Raw genomic sequence first — 19,069 nt, forward strand, 5'->3', positions numbered from 1 at the left:
ATCTCCCAGAGATCTCCATCTCAACACCAACACCCAGCTTCACTCAACAACCAGCAACTACAGTGCTGGACACCCTATGCAAAACAACTAGCAAGACAGGAACACAACCCCACCCATTAGCAGAGAGGCTGCCTAAAATCATAATAAGTCCACAGACACCCCAAAACACACCACCAGACGTGGACCTGCCCACCAGAAAGACAAGATTCAGCCTCATCCACCAGAACACAGGCACCAGTCCCCTCCACCAGGAAGCCTACACAACCCACTGAACCAACTTTAGCCACTGGGGACAGACACCAAAAACAATGGGAACTACGAACCTGCAGCCTGCAAAAAGGAGACCCCAAACACAGTAAGTTAAGCAAAATGGGAAGACAGAGAAACACACAGCAGATGGAGAAGCAAGATAAAAACCCACCAGACCTAACAAATGAAGAGGAAATAGGCAGTCTACCTGAAAAAGAATTCAGAATAATGATAGTAAAGATGATCCAAAATCTTGGAAATAGAATAGAGAAAACGCAAGAAACTGTAACAAGGACCTAGAAGAACTAAAGATGAAACAAGCAATGATGAACAACACAATAAATGAAATTAAAAATACTCTAGAAGGGATCAATAGCAGAATAACTAAGGCAGAAGAACGGATAAATGACCGGGAAGATAAAATAGTGGAAATAACTACTGCAGAGCAGAATAAAGAAAAAAGAATGAAAAGAATTGAGGACAGTCTCAGAGACCTCTGGGACAACATTAAATGCACCAACATTCGAATTATAGGGGTCCCAGAAGAAGAAGAGAAAATATTTGAAGAGATTACAGTTGAAAACTTCCCTAATATGGGAAAGGAAATAGTTAACCAAGTCAGGAAACACAGAGAGTCCCATACAGGGTAAATCCAAGGAGAAACACACCAAGACACGTATTAATCAAACTGTCAAAAATTAAATACAAAGAAAACATATTAAAAGCAGCAAGGGAAAAACAACAAATAACACACAAGGGAATCCCCATAAGGTTAACAGCTGATCTTTCAGCAGAAACTGTGCAAGCCAGAAGGGACTGGCAGGACATATGTAAAGTGATGAAGGAAAAAAACCTACAAGCAAGATTACTCTACCCAGCAAGGATCTCATTCAGATTTGATGGAGAAATTAAAACCTTTACAGACAAGCAAAAGCTGAGCGAGTTCAGCACCACCAAACCAGCTTTACAACAAATGCTGAAGGACCTTCTCCAGGCAAGAAACACAAGAGAAGGAAAAGACCTACAATAACAAACCCAAAACAATTAAGAAAATGGGAATAGGAACATACATATTGATAATTACCTTAAATGTAAATGGATTAAATACTCCCACCAAAAGACACAGACTGGCTGAATGGATACAAAAACAAGACCCATATATATGCTGTCTACAAGAGACCCACTTCAGACCTAGAGACACATACAGACTGAAAGCGAGGGGACAGAAAAAGATATTCCATGCAAATGGAAACCAAAAGAAAGCTGGAGTAGCAATTCTCATATCAGACAAAATAGACTTTAAAATAAAGAATATTACAAGAGACAAAGAAGGACACTACATAATGATCAAGGGATCAATCCAAGAAGATATAACAATTGTAAATATTTATGCACCCAACATAGGAGCACCTCAATACATAAGGCAAATATTAACAGCCATAAAAGGGGAAATCAACAGTAACACATTCATAGTAGGGGACTTTAACACCCCACTTTCACCAATGGACAGATCATCCAAAATGGAAATAAATAAGGAAACACAAGCTTTAAATGACACATTAAACAAGATGGACTTAATTGATATTTATAGGACACTCCATCCAAAAACAACAGAATACATTTTTCTCAAGTGCTCATGGAACATTCTCCAGGATAGATCATATCTTGGGTCACAAATCAAGCCTTGGTAAATTTAAGAAAATTGAAATTGTATCGAGTATCTTTTCCAACCACAATGCTATGAGACTAGATATCAATTACAGGAAAAGATCTGTAAAAAATACAAACACATGGAGGCTAAACAATACACTACTTAATAACGAAGTGATCCCTGAAGAAATCAAAGAGGAAATTAAAAAATACCTAGAAACAAATGACAATGGAGACACGACGACCCAAAACGTATGGGATGCAGCAAAAGCAGTTCTAAGAGGGAAGTTTATAGCAATACAATCCTACCTTAAGAAACAGGAAACATCTCGAATAAACAACCTAACCTTGCACCTAAAGCAATTAGAGAAAGAAGAACCAAAAAACCCCAAAGTTAGCAGAAGGAAAGAAATCATAAAGATCAGATCAGAAATAAATGAAAAAGAAACGAAGGAAACGATAGTAAAGATCAATAAAACTAAAAGCTGGTTCTTTGAGAAGATAAACAAAATTGATAAACCATTTGCCAGACTCATCAAGAAAAAAAGAGAGAAGACTCAAATCAATAGAATTAGAAATGAAAAAGAAGAAGTAACAACTGACACTGCAGAAATAGAAAAGATCATGAGAGATTACTACAAGGAACTCTATGCCAATAAAATGGACAACCTGGAAGAAATGGACAAATTCTTAGCAACGCACAACCTGGCAAGACTGAATCAGGAAGAAATAGAAAATAGGAACAGACCAATCATAAGCACTGAAATTGAAACTGTGATAAAAAATCTTCCAACAAACAAAAGCCCAGGACCAGATGGCTTCACAGGCGAATTCTATCAAATATTTAGAGAAGAGCTAACACCAACCCTTCTCAAACTCTTCCAAAATATAGCAGAGGGAGAAACACTCCCAAACTCATTATACAAGGCCACCATCACCCTGATACCAAAACCAGACAAGGATGTCACAGAGAAAGAAAACTACAGGCCAATATCACTGATGAACATAGATGCAAAAATCCTCAACAAAATACTAGCAAACAGAATCCAACAGCACATTAAGAGGATCATACACCATGATCAGGTGGGGTTTATCCCAGGAATGCAACGATTCTTCAATATACGCAAATCAATCAATGTGATACACCATATTAACAAACTGAAGGAGAAAAACCACATGGTCATCGCAATAGATGCAGAGAAAGCTTTTGACAAAATTCAACACCCATTTATGATAAAAACTCTCCAGAAAGTAGGCAGAGAGGGAACTTTCTTCAACATAATAAAGGCCATATATGACAAACCCACAGCCAACATCGTCCTCAATGATGAAAAACTGAAAGCATTTCCACTAAGATCAGGAACAAGACAAGGTTGCCCACTCTCACCACTCTTATTCAACAGAGTTTTGGAAGTTCTAGCCACAGCAATCAGGGAAGAAAAGGAAATAAAAGGAATCCAAATCGGAAAAGAAGAAGTAAAGCTGTCACTGTTTGCAGATGACATGATACTATACACAGAGAATCCTAAAGATGCTACCAGAAAACTACTAGAGCTAATCAATGAATGTGGTAAAGTAGCAGGATACAAAATTAATGCATAGAAATCTCTGGCATTCCTATACACTAATGATGAAAAACCTGAAAGTGAAATCAAGAAAACACTCCTATTTACCATTGCAACAAAAAGAATAAAATATCTAGGAATAAACCTACCTAAGGAGACAAAAGACCTGTATGCAGAAAATCATAAGACACTGATGAAAGAAATTAAAGATGATACAAATAGATGGAGAGATATACCATGTTCTTGGATTGGAAGAATCAACATTGTGAAAATGACTCTACTACCCAAAGCAATCTACAGATTCAATGCAATCCCTATCAAACTACCAATGGCATTTTTCACAGAACTAGAACAAAAACTTTCACAATTTGTATGGAAACACAAAAGACTCCGAATAGCCAAAGCAATCTTGAGAAAGAAAAACGGAGCTGGAGGAATCAGGCTACTTGACTTCAGACTGTACTACAAAGCTACAGTAATCAAGACAGTATGGTACTGGCACAAACACAGAAATATAGATCAATGGAACAGGATAGAAAGCCCAGAGATAAACCCACACACATATGGTCACCTTATCTTTGATAAAGGAGGCAAGAATATACAGTGGAGAAGAGACAGCCTCTTCAGTAAGTGGTGCTGGGAAAACTGGACAGCTACATGTAAAAGAATGAAATTAGAACACTTCCTGACACCATACACAAAAATAAACTCAAAATGGATTAAAGACCCAAATGTAATGCCAGACACTATAAAACTCTTAGAGGAAAACATAGGCAGAACACTCTATGACATACATCACAGTAAGATCCTTTTTGACAACACCTCCTAGAGTAACGGAAATAAAACCAAAAATAAACAAATGGGACCTAATGAAACTTAAAAGCTTTTTGCACAGCAAAGGAAACCATAAAAAAGATGAAAAGACAACCCTCAGAATGGGAGAAAATATTTGCAAACGAAGCAACTGACAAAGGATTAATCTCCAAAATATACAAGCAGCTCATGCAGCTCAATATCCAAAAAACAAACAACCCAATCCAAAAATGGGCAGAAGACCTACATAGACATTTCTCCGAAGAAGATATACAGACTGCCAACAAACACATGAAAGGATGCTCAACATCACTAATTATCAGAGAAATGCAAATCAAAACTACAATGAGGTGTCACCTCACACCAGTCAGAATGGCCATCATCAAAAAATCTACAGACAATAAATGCTGGAGAGGGTATGGAGAAAAGGGAACCCGCTTATACTGTTGGGGGGAATGTAAACTGATACAGCCACTATGGAGAACAGTATGGAGGTTCCTTAAAAAACTAAAAATAGAACTACCATACGACCCAGCAATCCCACTCCTGGGCATAAACCCTGAGAAAACCATAATTCAAAAAGAGTCATGCACCCCAATGTTCACTGCAGCACTATTTACAAAAGCCAGGACATGGAAACAACCTAAATGCCCACCAACAGACAAACGGATAAAGAAGATGTGGTACATATATACAATGGAATATTACTCAGCCATAAAAAGAAACCAAACTGAGTTATTTGTAGTGAGGTGGATGGACCTAGTCTGTCATACAGAATGAAGTAAGTCACAAAGAGAAAAAGAAATACCGTATGCTAACACATATATATGGAATCTAAAAAAAAAAAAAGGGTTCTGAAGAACCTAGGGGCAGGACAGGAATAAAGACGCAGATGTAGAGAATGGACTTGAGGACACGGGGAGGGGGAAGGGTATAAGCAAGGATGAAGTGAGAGAGTGGCATGGACATATATACACTACCAAACGTAAAATAGATAGCTAGTGGGAAGCAGCTGCATAGCACAGGGAGATCAGCTCGGTGCTTTGTGACCACCTAGAGGGGTGGGATAGGGAGGGTGGGAGGGAGACGCAAGAGGGAGGAGATATGGGGATATATGTATAGCTGATTCACTTTGTTATACAGCAGAAACTAACACAGCATTGTAAAGCAATTATACTCCAATATAGATATTAAAAAAACCCAAAACAAACAAAAAGCCCACAGTTTTATTAGAAAATATAGATGCAACCATGTAACATAATGGGTTACAGTATCTATGTATGCAGATACCTTTTAATTAAGCCCTATATTCCCTGCGCAAATGACATCAAAACAATAAAGGAAATTAAAGTAGTCCACTCACACCCCTCCCATGTGGCAGCTCCCTCACCTTCTTAAGTTCCCTGCCCGCCCACACTATATGCGCGTTTTTACAGCTGCAGCCATAAACGTGGAGCTGTTCTGTACTCTGCCTCTCCCCCCTTTTCTATCTGCGGCGGTTATAGCGGCTGCATGTTTTCATCACTGCCCTGGCGCAGAGGTGCTCCCAAAGCCAGGGTATGACTGCAGGTGCTTTTCTGGGCCCGCCTGCCTTTGGCCTCCCCAGGCGGCCGCCTCCAGAAGCAGCACAGGGAAGCACAGAGGCGGCCAGGCCGGTGCTCCAGCAGGTGGCCGGGGGCCCAGGAGGATGGCAAGCGCGCCCAGCCTGCCAGGGCGCAGCCCACAGTCCACAGGCTCTCACGGAAGCTGGCATTCGTGCTCCCCAGCCTGATCCAGCTACCATTTTTGAGGTCTCCTGCCAGATTTGAATTTCAGACTGACTCCTGAGGTGAGAAAGCTGATTCGACCTTCAACAGAATGCTGAAAATCTGAACTTAGAATGCTGCTTTCCATGGAGAAACAAATAAACCAGTGGCTACATGCAGCAAAAATCAGTTTTTAGTAACGGCCTTAGACGCTCAGAAATGTCAACATAATTAAAGTAAAAAACGCGCAGCGCCCGTTCTACGTTACAGGAAAAAGGCAGCTGCGAAAGACGTTTGGGGACCCCTGGAGAAGCGGGGCAGGCCGTGTTCTGAGCAGCCCAACGCCCCACGCCCCACTGCCATGTGAAGGGAGGAAATGGGCCGGGGACTAAGCTGTGGTTCTACAGCTTAGGAAAGAGTTGTGGGCATCTGACCCCTTTAAGAGAAGACGACGGTAACCGTAGCTTACTTTTCTTTTTAATTAAAGTGCTGCTATTAACACAGACCCCTGAGTAAGGTTCTTGGCCGTCAGTGTGAGCTCAAGGGCCACTGCTGTGGCAGGAGCCTCACTGCTCTGGTGAGTCTGTCCAGGCCCGAGGCGGCCCTCACAGCCGAAGCTGTCCTGCAGCTCCTGGGAGGCTCACCACGAAGCACAGGCTCCCAGCCTGGGCCCAAAGGTCCGTGTCTGTGACACTGCACCCAGTATTTGGTGTGCATGTGCACTCAGGGAGTTTTCATCAGGTTCTTACTGACCTCAGCTATACAGTACAGACAGACCTCATTTTATTGTACTTCACAGATACCGCGTTTCTTTTTGTTGTTGTTGTTTGTTTTTTTACAAATTGAAGGTTTGTGGCAACTCTGCGTCGATCAAGTCTATCAGGGCCACCTTCCCAAGAGCACTTGCTTATTTCATGTCTCTGTGTCACATGTTGGTAATTCTCGTAATGTTTCAAACTTTTTCATTATTAGATCTGTGATCAGTGATGTTACTATTGCAAAAAGATTACCACTCGCTGAAGGCTCAGATGATGGTTGGCATTTCTTAGCAATAAAGGGTTTTTAAATTGAGGTATGTATATATTTTTCAGACATAATGCTATTGCACACTTAATAGACTACAGTATAATGTAAACATAACTCTTATACACACTGGGAAACCAAGAAGTGCACGTGATTTGCTTCGCTGCTATGGTCTGGAACTGAAACCACGGTATCTCCGAGGTCTGCCCGGAAAAGCACGCGATCCCACGTGGCAGAAGGGCGGGGTCTGCTCACAGCCTTCACGCAGGCTCGAGCGCTGAGTGGCCGGAGGAACCCACGCTCAGGTGCTTTTACCAACCACGCTTTGCCCAGAACACAGACGTGGACTCTTGTTTAACTCACCTCGACGCTGAAAGGATTTTCTTCCACTTTCCCGACTTCTGCTTCTGGCAGAGGATTTTTTAAGGTTTGTAAAAATAAAGCTGCCTTCCTTTTACGTTCCGCTTGAAGCTGCTTCTCCTTTGATTCCTTAGACGCCTGGGCAAGCTTTTCCCTGGCAGCAGCTGCCAGTCGGTCCTCCAACTTTTGCTTTGCTTAAGGAATAAACAGAAAAAAAGATGTTTAGAGCAAGCAGTACTGTATAAATATATTGCTATCTTAATTTCCATGGGCAGTAAAAGGGTCATGAAATATAATGCAGTTATTTTAAAACGTGAATATGATACAGGTTTCAGGAAAGGCCAACAAATCAGGCAAACAATTCGCAGAGCATTAGTTTACAATGCTTTTACTATTGGTACTTCTCACCGTTTACATTCAAAATCAAAGTCAGAAAGTTGTTGGGATTCCACGGCAGTGAAACCTGAAATGATGAAAACCTCGGAATGGTTCTCATAAACATGTGCCCAAATTACCAGGCAAGGAACACCGTGGAAAGCGTTTTATTCCACATGACCTGACACACTGTTCCGTCCACACGCAATAAACGCAGATTTAGGCACACACGCATGAACACAAGCGTGCTCGGGGGGGCAGCACAACGCTAGTTCCCAAGAGCAGGGCATCCTATGGTTAAAGAATTGCCTTCCATCAATGTTGCGTGATCTGTTTGTGTATACAAAGAAAAACTCATTCACAAAACCAGTTAGAATAGATAAATACTGCAAACGCAACTGTTAATTCACTACTTTAGTGAGAGCAGAACAGAACTTATTTTGGAGGAGGGACAGAACACGACAAGACGTTCCCCACAAACACTGCTAGCCATGCGTCAGAGGCAAGCGGTGGCCACACCGTGACCCCTGAAGACGAGCCACAGCCTGAAAACCAGCTTGGGCCCCAGCACCTTCAAGGGTCCGATGGTTCTGCAGGGAGATGGCCTCGCAAAGAGGCGTCTCCCAGCTCGGAACATTACCCCGAGCTGGGCGCACAGGCTGAGCATTTGCCCCAAGGCTGCCATTAAAGCCTTCTCGGCCACCCTCAGCTGACCCTCTGAAAACACATCGCCGAGGGCACTGCATCTGAGCTTAAGGAACAGCAGCGCTCCTCACTCCACAGAGAACTTCTCAGCTGAGCCAAAGCAGCCCGCGGCTCCGCAGTGGTTCTGATCTCCGAAGGCTGGAGACTCCAGCTGGCAGTCCCGTAGTTTTGGCTTAGTAGGTTAATCTTGTATTTACGCACTTTTCTTTTAAGAAGTTTAAAACATATTGACAAACCTTGCTTTGCTTCTAGCTCCTCCTGGGTAAGTTGAGGCCGCTTCTCCTCAACAACTACACAGGGTGGGGCAACTGCCGGGTTAGTGTTTGTAGCACTACTAGAACTTTCTTGGCCTTCTTTGCTTTCTTCATCATCATCACTGTCATCATCTAGCTTAACACGATTTTTTTCCAGGGGAAGTAGATCATTTTCTTTGGCCTTGATTGCAAAGCTTATTGGAGCAAATGAAGCTATTGAGAAAAGGTGAAAATGGTAATACATTTTTAAGTAACTGGAAGCACAGAGCAGAAATCTACACGGGCCCCACCATCCACATGAGCATCAGCTGGTGGAGCAATGTCTTGAGTGGAGCCACATCTTACGCAGAGGGAGGTTCTAGGGGCCGCAGGCAGTGCCTGTGATGTCAGAGGGCATTTAAGAGGACATCACACGTGCTGAGCCCGATGGAGGGGAAGGCAGAGCACCGGCTCCATCTCGGGCCACGTCAGGATGCACACACTGAGTGCCAGCTGGGGTCACTCTATGGGCAAATGGTCAATTTTTGTTGGTGTTTTCCTTTTTTTTCTGGGCTCAGCACATTGCTGAGTTTGCAGAAGTAAGCATATGATGGGACTCCACTATTAAAAGGTACTTCTAAAAAATCCCAACCATAGAAGGTAACCTTTTCTTACAAAAGCAAGCTGCAGAAACTGTTCCTTTATTCAGCAAACGTTTGACTGGGTGCCTACTTTGTGCTAGGCGTTATGTCAGACTATTCTCTGCACCTTTAAGAAAATCTTAAACCTAGTGTAACAAAAATTTAGGTGGTTCAATTTTTCTCTCCTAGAATATTTGGAAATTTTAATTGAAGAGAAATACAAAGGCCCCAAAGGAAACAATCTTCTTCCCCTTCCCCCGTCTACTCAGCACTCACTGAGTCCCTGCGTCCTCAGACTACGGCAAATGGCTCCTAACAACACCTAACTGGTTGTAATGAGATACTTTATTTTTAAAAACCATGCGTTATTACTGATGAAAGCTACTCAAGTAAACCACAGCGAAGGGCAATGTCAAGTGCAGTGCAAACGGGCTGACTCTGAGAGGGAAGTGGATCTAGGTTACCGAAGGCAGGTTCTGATGTGGCTGTAACTGTGGAGGTGAGCTCACCCAGCTGCCCCCGCCCCCCGGGCTTCTCTACTTTCAGCATTTCACGGTTCCAAACCCAAGTGTGACTTGAAGCTGGTAAATAATCTCTGACATATAATCATCTCTCGTCAATAATCTCTCAAGCTACACAGCACACCCCAAGATGTTAAATGTTAGCAAAGTGATATTTTATAAGTCAGAATGAAAAGGGGGCAAAATCAGTCTCTGTGTTGATTATGCAACGCCATGCACTTGCACTGTACGTGGTGCGCTGAGGTCTACCGTCCTAACAAGCCCCAAACAAAGATATAGCACGGGGTGGAAAGCACACTGTGCTGGGAGAGTCAATGTTAACTATTTTACCGTGGTTATGTTAAGAACGGCCCTTATCTTTTGGAGATAAGTGCGATCACACTGATGGATAAAATGCCATGATGTTGGGGTCTGCTTCAGAACATCCTGGGGCTGGGCTGGACTGAGAATTCTAAGCTGTGTCCTGCGCCGGCCGCGGGCGCTGGATGCTAGCGCTGCGTGTGTGACTATTACACCACGCTCTGCTTCTGTACTTGTTTGACATTCTCCGTAAGAAAATACTTTCATAATATTAACCGTTTATAGCCTCTAGTAATATGGTCTCTTTAACAATAGAGTCAAAGAAACAGAGAAAAGAAAACTTCAGTTAAATGTTAACCAAAATTACTCAAGTTAACTTGGGCTAAAGTATTATATCACAAAATAATTTTAAAACAATTACTCCCAATCTCTTCCTCCAAATTAAAAAATATGCAATCAACAACTATATTAAAATGAAAACTTCTGGAACACAGTTTAATGCATGTCGAATACAGTGGCAAACAGCACCACTGTTCGATACATACTTTAAAGTGATTTAGGGACTTCCCTGGTGGTGCAGTGGTTAAGAATCCGCCTGCCAATGCAGGGGGACACGGGTTCGAGCCCTGGTCTGGGAAGGTCCCACAGGCCGCGGAGCAACTAAGCCCGTGCACCACAACTACTGAGCCTGTGCTCTAGAGCCTGCGAGCTGCAACTACTGAGCCCACGTGCCACAACTACTGAAGCCCGTGAGCCCTAAAGCCCATGCTCCGCAACAAGAAGCCTGCGCACTGCAATGAGGAGTAGCCCCTGCTCGCCACAACTAGAGAAAGCCCGCGCACAGCAATGAAGACCCAACGCAGCCCCCAAAATAAATAAATAAATTTATATTAAAAAAAATAGTGACGTAACAAAAGAACTGACTAATGTGCAGAGTCTCCACGCCTCACCTCACTTAACATTTGCAACCCCTGGAGGAGACAGATACTATCAGGCCTCCCCATTTACAGATAAGGAAACTGAGGCTCAAAAGGTCAAGTAAGCTTCCCGGCATAGCTCAGCCAGAAAGCAGGGGATGAGGAACTACTTTCTTTGGAGAATTACTCAATTACACAACTACTGCTTCTACCTGGAACCTTATTTGCAAGTCACCTCACAACACGTGAAAAGCACTTCCTACAGCCTTCAGCGGTTTCCTGTTGTGTTAAGGATGAGCAGCAGCTGTGGAGGGGCCCCTCTCCCACTCCCCGCTCCTGCACTGCGCTCCAGCCCCGCCCTGTCTTCTGCCTGGAGCCGTCATCCTTTTCTCATGCCTGGCTTTCTTGCTCGTCTCATCTCAAATGAAGCCTCTCCTCAGACAGGCCCTGCCTGGCCTCTCTCCTTCACGCCACTCCTGACGTTCTGTGTTGTGTGTGCGGTCTGGTTACCCCGGAGCCTGGAGTGGGCAGGACCGCAGGACTAATGTGGCCCCGGTGTGCACTGACGCAGAGTAGCCTGTGCTCAGGAAACACGCGTGAGTGAGCTGACGGCGCCCGGCCCTCCACCTTCCACATCAAATATGCTTCGTTTCTTAAGGTATCAAGTTTCATTACTAACTTTTAACTTCTAAGGTAATATATATTCTCTATAGGAAATTTTGAAAACACAAGTGAACAAAATGAAAAACCAACTGCTATTCAGATACGGGAAAGAAATGATCTGAACACAATGGTTCCGAGGCACGTACATGTGCATGTGTACAAACACACGAAAAACGGGACCATACTTTATAGCCTGCTGTTTTCACTTAGTAAGCGACACCTTTCCATAGAAAACGTTTAGACATCTTTCCATGTCAACATACATCATTTTAATAAATGGCAATAATATTCCTTAGTATGGACATGCCAACTGATTTCAGTCTCCCATGATGGTTCCCAATTTTTTATTTTTAAAAGCCCACGAGCCTTGGGAGGAACACCTGGTCGAGACGTCCTGGTGAGCCAGACGTTTCTAGGAGTGGGAGGGCATCCGCATTTAGGGTTTGGTCCCCATCACTGGGCTCTCCCCTGGAGAGGCCTTACCGACAACACTCCAAGGACAACGCACGAGTGAGGGTCCTGCCACTTGCACGCTCTCTGTTACTTTCTAACTTTACCAAATTGGAGGCAAAGAACAGTATCTTGTTAGTGAGGATATATTTTAAAAGTTTAGGACTTCCCTGGTGGTGCAGTGGTTAAGAATCCGCCTGCCAGTGCAGGGGACACGGGTTCGAGCCCTGGTCCAGGAAGATCCCACATGCTGCAGAGCAACTAAGCCCACGTGCCACAACTACTGAGTCTGCACTCTAGAGCCCGCGAGCCACAGCTACTGAGCCTGTGTGCCGCAACTACTGAAGCCTGTGCTCCGCAACAAAAGCCACCACAATGAGAAGCCCGCGCACTACAATGAAGAGGAGCCCCCGCTCGCCGCAACTAGAGAGAGCCCGTGTGCAGGAACAAAGACCTGACGCAGCCAAAAAAAAAAAAAAAAAAAAAAAGTTTATTCACTGACCAACTGTTTTCCTTCTTTTGTGAACTACCTTTTCATGTCCTTTGTTTTTCTACTGCAGTGACTCTTCTTACTGATTTACAAGAGCTCTTTCTATAGCAAGGACTTTGACCTTTATCTTCTGTTATATTAGCCATCACTGCCATCCTGACGTTTATCTTTCAACTTTATACAGGCCCAGTTCCCATCAGACCTATCTTTCTTTATCATTCATGGCTTCAATTCTTAGAAAATCCTTTCCACTCTGACTAGAAAAAAATTACCTTTATTTTCTTCTACTTCATGATTTTATTTTTTATGTTTAAACACTTAAATCTATCTGGAATCACTATAATTGTCAGAGGTAACGTGAGAGTCTTATTTTTTTCACAATGGAGAGCCTGTTTTTGCAACGTCAATTACTGTCATACTAGGGAAGCTTTATCATAAAAATCTCAGCAAATGTTGGTGCTTTTCCAGCATCTGCTAGCAAGGTAAGATTGTCCTTGGAGGCTTTTCTGGCGGGACGCCGCACTGGGATGGCTGCAAGGAGCCCCACCTGCTCACACCTGCTCTCACTGTCGTTCCCAGCTTGCTTCCATCTGAGGTGCTAACATCTGGGTTTCCCGGGGTCCTGGCCTGCAGACTGCTAAGCTTTATGGGGCTAAGGTGCTAGGGCTGGAGAGCTTCCTAACTTTCCACCTTTGGGCTCTGGAGTAGCTTTAATCAGACAGGCTTTTCTCTTCTTGAGGGAAGTTACCTTGACCTTAACTTTGTCCTGGCCTGCCTGCTTTTAGAGGTATTTCACTGACCAGTTTTCTAAATTCTTTCAGGCCTATAGATCTGTCGTCTTACTGCCTCTCTGGAGACATTTTAGCAATTGATCAATATATTTTCTTAGACAATTTTTTCAGTTATTTTCAAGTTTATTCAAATTTAGTTGAATACACTGCTCCCGTGGACTTAAAAACACCGCGTTCTCTCTCATTATGCTGTGCATTTGCTCTTTTTTCTGTATTAAACTTGTACAATGATGATAAGTTTTACTGGTCTTTTATTATATCCTCACCCATTTCTGCTTTGATTTTTACTGATTCTCCTTTTCTGCTTTTCTTACGTGCATTTTTTTGTTTGTTTTTGTTTTTTTGCGGTACGCGGGCCTCTCACTGTTGTGGCCTCTCCCGTTGCGGAGCACAGGCTCCGGACGCGCAGGCTCAGCGGCCATGGCTCACGGGCCCAGCTGCTCCACGGCATGTGGGATCCTCCCGGACCAGGGCACGAACCCGTGTCCCCTGCATCGGCAGGCAGACTCCCAACCACTGCGCCACCAGGTAAGACCTCTTACGTGCATTTTATAGAAAGTTTCTTCCTAGGTCCTTGAGTTGAATGCTTGCTTTGTTTTCACTTTCTCTTCACCAACATAAGCACATGAGGTTGTAGGTTTTCTTTAAGTTTTCACTGCATCTGATAAGTCTGGATAATATGCTCACTGCCCTCACCTTCTCTGACTGATCAATTTCAGGGCGCTGACATGTCTGTAAGAACCTTTGTCCTCCAGCATTCAGAACACTTTTCATTCAGAAGTTCAGATAGAGCTGAACTCCCTTTCATTTAATGCTGTAGATACACGTCCGATGCGCCAGCCTCTGCTTTTTCTCCCCCGTGAAGGACAACCTGTCTATTTTCCCATCTGGATGCTTTTCCTTCCATCTCTATCCTTTCCCTTGGAAATCTGAGAAAAATTTTGAACTTGTCTTCTCACCCAGTCTGATTTGTAGTGTTTTTATTATATTTTAAAATTTGGCCATCTTTTTCTAACAATCTTTTCCAGATGTCAGATTATCGGCTGCACTAATTCTACAGTGCCTTTAATTCTGTGAGAATACGCATCAGAGACTAAAAGAATTTTCCTGTCACTTAGTAACTGTTTCCAAGGTGCCCACGTGCTCCGAGGCTCGGATCGTGTTCTCCTGAGCTCCTGCCTCTTTGCGGAGCCGAGACTCTCTGTCTCCTCGTCCTCACCCTGACGGAGCTGGGGGTGGGGTGCGTGCTTTCGGACACCCGCAGCTCTCGGGCGCCTCAGGCTCAGAGGGTACGACGAGGGAAGTGGCGAGCGAGCACCATTTTGTCTGCCGAATCCCAAGGCGCTTGCTCCCGGGAGCGGGAAGGGCGCTCCATGCGGGGGCTGGCCCACTGCACCCCGACCACACCCTGTTGGGGCCCCGCTGCCCCCTGGACGCTCCTGGTGCTTCTGGCCTTCTGCCCGCCCCCTTCTTTGGTTGACAGTGGTTCCCCCGGGGTCACTGCCACTGAGTCCCCAAATGTCCTACTCTTTCCTATGAACTGAAGTCCAGGTGGCCTGGCCTGTCCTTCTTAAACATGAACAGTACCTCCCCCTGCTTCTGGAGCAGTAACTGTTTTTACTCTCCTTACTAATACATTCCTTTGGTTATTCCAGTGAGAGCTGAAGGCGGCTGGGAAGGGTGAGAGATTAAACACGTGTGCTCAGGTGACCTCCTGGACTGAGAGGCTCACAGGCACTTCCATAAGTTTCCCAGTTACCCATCTGGGTCATTTGGGTTACTCCTGATCGCCATCTTTGTATCAGAAAAGGCATCTGTATGCACAGAAAAGGCCTTCCTGCAATCCTGGCCCGTCTGCCCGTCCCGCGTCTCCTCTGCCTTTCCTTTTAACCCGGGCACTGGCTCCTGCACCGCCCGGCCACGCCCCCTCCTCCACTTCAGGCCACCAGCTCCACCCTGAACCCCCCCCATGGCTTCTCTGCCTCGATCCCTTCACACACTCACCATACTGCATAAAGTGATTCCTCTGATCTAAGCCACAAGGTGTGCTGTCCCTGCTGGAAGCCCCGGGACCCGCCAGGAAGGCAGAGCCCCACGAGCTGCCCATGGTTACCTGGGCAGGTGTGCCCCCCTTGACACCCGGGTCCCTCAGACCACTTCCCGTCTCTGAACAGGCCACACGGCTCAGACCACGCCGTCCCGCCTGGGAGCTCCTCTGGCTCTGAACCCTCTTCCCTCTGCACAGCCCTTCTCATTCCCACCTGGTGCAACTCACTGCTTCTTCACACGTCCAACCACAGAGTTCTCTGCTACCGTGCCTGTGTCAGCTTTGTTTTCTTTCTGTTTATTTATATTTGCTCTTTTCATGTATGTCTGTCCTGGTAGATGAAAAACTCCTCCCAAGAACATAAAAGGTAACTGAGGGGCTTCCCTGGTGGTGCAGTGGTTGAGAGTCCGCCTGCCGATGCAGGGGACGCGGGTTCGTGCCCTGGTCCGGGAAGATCCCACATGCCGCGGAGCGGCTGGGCCTGTGAGCCGTGGCCGCTGAGCCTGCGCGTCCGGAGCCTGTGCTCCGCAACGGGAGAGGCCACAACAGTGAGAGGCCCGCGTACCGCAAAAAAAAAAAAAAAAAAAAAAAGAAAAGGTAACTGAAACGGAGCGAGTGGAATACCGCCTGGTAGAGACCCTCAAGGGACTTGCCTTAACAAATAAAGAAAACGAATTCCATTGGCACAATAGTTTGCATATAGTTTCAGAAGTCCAAGGGGGGGGTACAAAACATCATTTGAAAAATTCTAAACATTTCCATTAAATTGGTAGAACAGGCTGTTAGCAACAGCCTGTAGAACGCATACCTAAGATGAGCTTACATCCAAATGACCCCAAACCCGAAATCAGGAAAGTACTATGAAATAAGCAAGTTTTATTAATAACAGCAACTTAAAAGGGGCAGCCATTTCCTCCTGTCCTGTGGCTAAAGGCACCTGACCTTAAGCGGTCCAGCGTTCTTCCTTGCTAATTTGAAGTGACACCTGTGAGGTACAAGGTCAAAACTGGAACCCTTGGTAGTGAGGGCAGCGTACCTTTCACCAGCTTCCCGTCGGGGACGGCTTTGCTGCACGACAGCTCCTTCTTCCCCGAGGAGCCACCTCTGCCCCCTGCGTCGGCCACATCTTCAGACACACTATCGTCCCCAACGTCACTCGGCTTTTCAGGAGCAGACTCTGCAGGAGCCTCTTCCGGTGCTGACACAGCCTGCAGAGGTTAAACATGACTCTGAACTGCTCCATTGGAAATGACACAGGATTTGTCAGAAAAGATATGCAGCACATACATTTCATGGGACAAAAGCATGGCTACGTTACTGCCTAAGTAACACCACGGAATATATTTTCTAACTCAGATTTACTATTTTCTGATACAACAGAATGAAAAGAGGAACGGAAGGAGGTATTTTCCCTGTAATACTGTTTTGGGAACCAATGCCCACTAGCTCTTCTTTGGAGAATGACCACTGAGAACACGTTTAGAACACCAAATTATGCCCAGCACCTACAGATGAGTCCATTTTCTTCAGTTTGAGCAGTCAGATAAAAGCCTGTAGAAATCCACTGATATGCAAAGCCTACGTCATCTCTCTATCAAAACAGGTTTTAGAAAGACATTAGGGTGCCCATGTAATTGAGGAGAGGAGAGGAGAGGCAGAAGAAAGGATTACAAGGACAGGAGGAAATGCTTCTAACAGGTGCCTGAGAACCAAGTGTGGGGACGTCTGCAGGGATGGGAGTCGTGAGGCGAGCTGCTGGCAGGTGGCGCTCGAGGCCAGTGGGTGGGTGGCACCTGTGTGGCTCCAGCCTGTCAGCTGGGAGCATCTGTGGTTACACTTAGGCATTTAAGTACATGTTAACACAACAGAAGTATAATACACAGCTTCCATCCAAAGTAGTTAAAAACAACAGCCAACCAAAACACCAAATGCCTGAAGAGACAGGATTACTTTGTTTACAACATTCTGGACAAATGATCATCAATGAACTATGAATACGGGTCAAAGATTTCAACAGATGTAAAACAAGAGAGGTGGGAAAAGCTAAACTCGGCAAATGCAAGACATACGTTACACGTAAAAGTGAGTGTAAAATCAGCCAACCCTGTTAGTGCACATCCCGAGGATTACTTCCTCCCAGACACACACCTGTGCGCTTTCAGCCCCTTCTTTCTGGAGGAAGAACTGCTTCTTAAACTCATAATAGGCATTATACTGGTGCCACGGCTGCAGGAACTCAAACCTAGGAACAGAGAAGAGGACGAGTCATTCAACAAGACACGCTCGCTGTGACACCCCTCGGCTCCGACGGACCACACCTGCTGCTCTGAGGCTTCGCAGTGACTGACCCTGGCGATCACACAGATCGTGTTGCGACCACAGCCTCCTGTTGTTATGTTACGACCCGAGCACGGAACATTATTTGATGAAAAAAACAAAGTGCAGTGTGTGTCTGAATTTCCACAGCAGATTCTTGAAAAGCATGAATTCCAGCTTTTTATTTTAGGGAGGTTCAACATTTTTAAAAAAACAAAGCAAAACAAGTTAAACAAACAAAAAAATTATAACAATAAAAAAGACAACCACCCCAACTCTAAGTAATTTAACAAGATATATTTATCTAAACACATAAGGATAAAAAAAAATATATGTGTATATATATATATAAATATGCACACACACATATATATACATATATATAAACAATTATGTAGCTAGATTAAAAAAAGAAGCTAAACTAAACCCCAAATACCATTCATCTGCCCCACATAAACTCCTTCACTCACCTTTGATCATTCTTGGCACGAACGCTCGTCTCAAACTTAAGGCCGTTCCTGGCCACGTACTCTGCCAGCTTGTCAATCACGGGCTGAATGTCGGGGGGCGGGGGGATGATGGCGGCCACGGAAGCAAGTGCACTGCAGAGGAGAGCTGGGTCACACACACAGTGCCAGGCCCTCCTCCAGATCAGCGGCAGGGGGGCGGCCAGCAAGGCTGCTGGGGGACTTGCACTGTCTCAGTTCACACCGGCAGGTAAGTTACACACAGACAGGGAGGCCCTTATCTGAGATGACTGGGACTACAGAAAACTAGTCAAAGTCAATCCATTTGAAACAGGGACCAAAATATCATTGCCAATGATGAAAACAGGGGTTTCACTCCAAGTGACACTTAAGGTCATGAACACAGGTTCATCTTTTCTCTCCTCACATTTCCCCCAGTTGCTAATTCTAGAAACAACCAAGGACAAATCAAGTGTGAATTTGTGTATATATATGAAGGTATGCTGGCCGGCGTGACTCATCATCCTTCGTTTCCTGTTTCCTGCCTTAGCATGATCAGGAAGCGGGAACCATCCAAGTGCTCCGTCAAGGCTCCTGAGCGGCTGTCCTGTCAGCTTGAGACGTGCCAGTGCCTCTTAGGAAGTGCTCGCTCACCCGCAGACGCCCTTCAGAGCCCCCTCCACGCTCCCCAGGACAGGCGCGGGGGTCCAGTCCCTGCCTTGCTGGCTCTGTTAGTCGATGGTTAGCT

General features: G+C 45.0%; 1 protein-coding gene across 2 annotated transcripts in view; it reads right to left on the reverse strand.

Annotated features, from left to right (window-relative positions):
* The window catches only part of SFSWAP (splicing factor SWAP), an 82,505-nt gene that overhangs the window by 28,443 nt on the left and 34,993 nt on the right, over positions 1-19,069 (reverse strand). For both annotated transcript variants that reach the window (XM_082668207.1, XM_082668208.1), the window contains 5 exons: positions 18,325-18,456; positions 17,687-17,780; positions 16,575-16,746; positions 8,722-8,952; positions 7,409-7,599 (listed from right to left, as the gene is read on the reverse strand). In XM_082668207.1, the coding sequence (XP_082524333.1) occupies positions 7,409-7,599; positions 8,722-8,952; positions 16,575-16,746; positions 17,687-17,780; positions 18,325-18,456 (820 nt within the window). The remainder of the gene's footprint in view (positions 1-7,408; positions 7,600-8,721; positions 8,953-16,574; positions 16,747-17,686; positions 17,781-18,324; positions 18,457-19,069) is intronic.

Source organism: Grampus griseus, assembly GCF_964374135.1.
Source record: "Grampus griseus genome assembly, chromosome: 12".
Taxonomy (NCBI): Eukaryota; Metazoa; Chordata; class Mammalia; order Artiodactyla; family Delphinidae; genus Grampus; species Grampus griseus.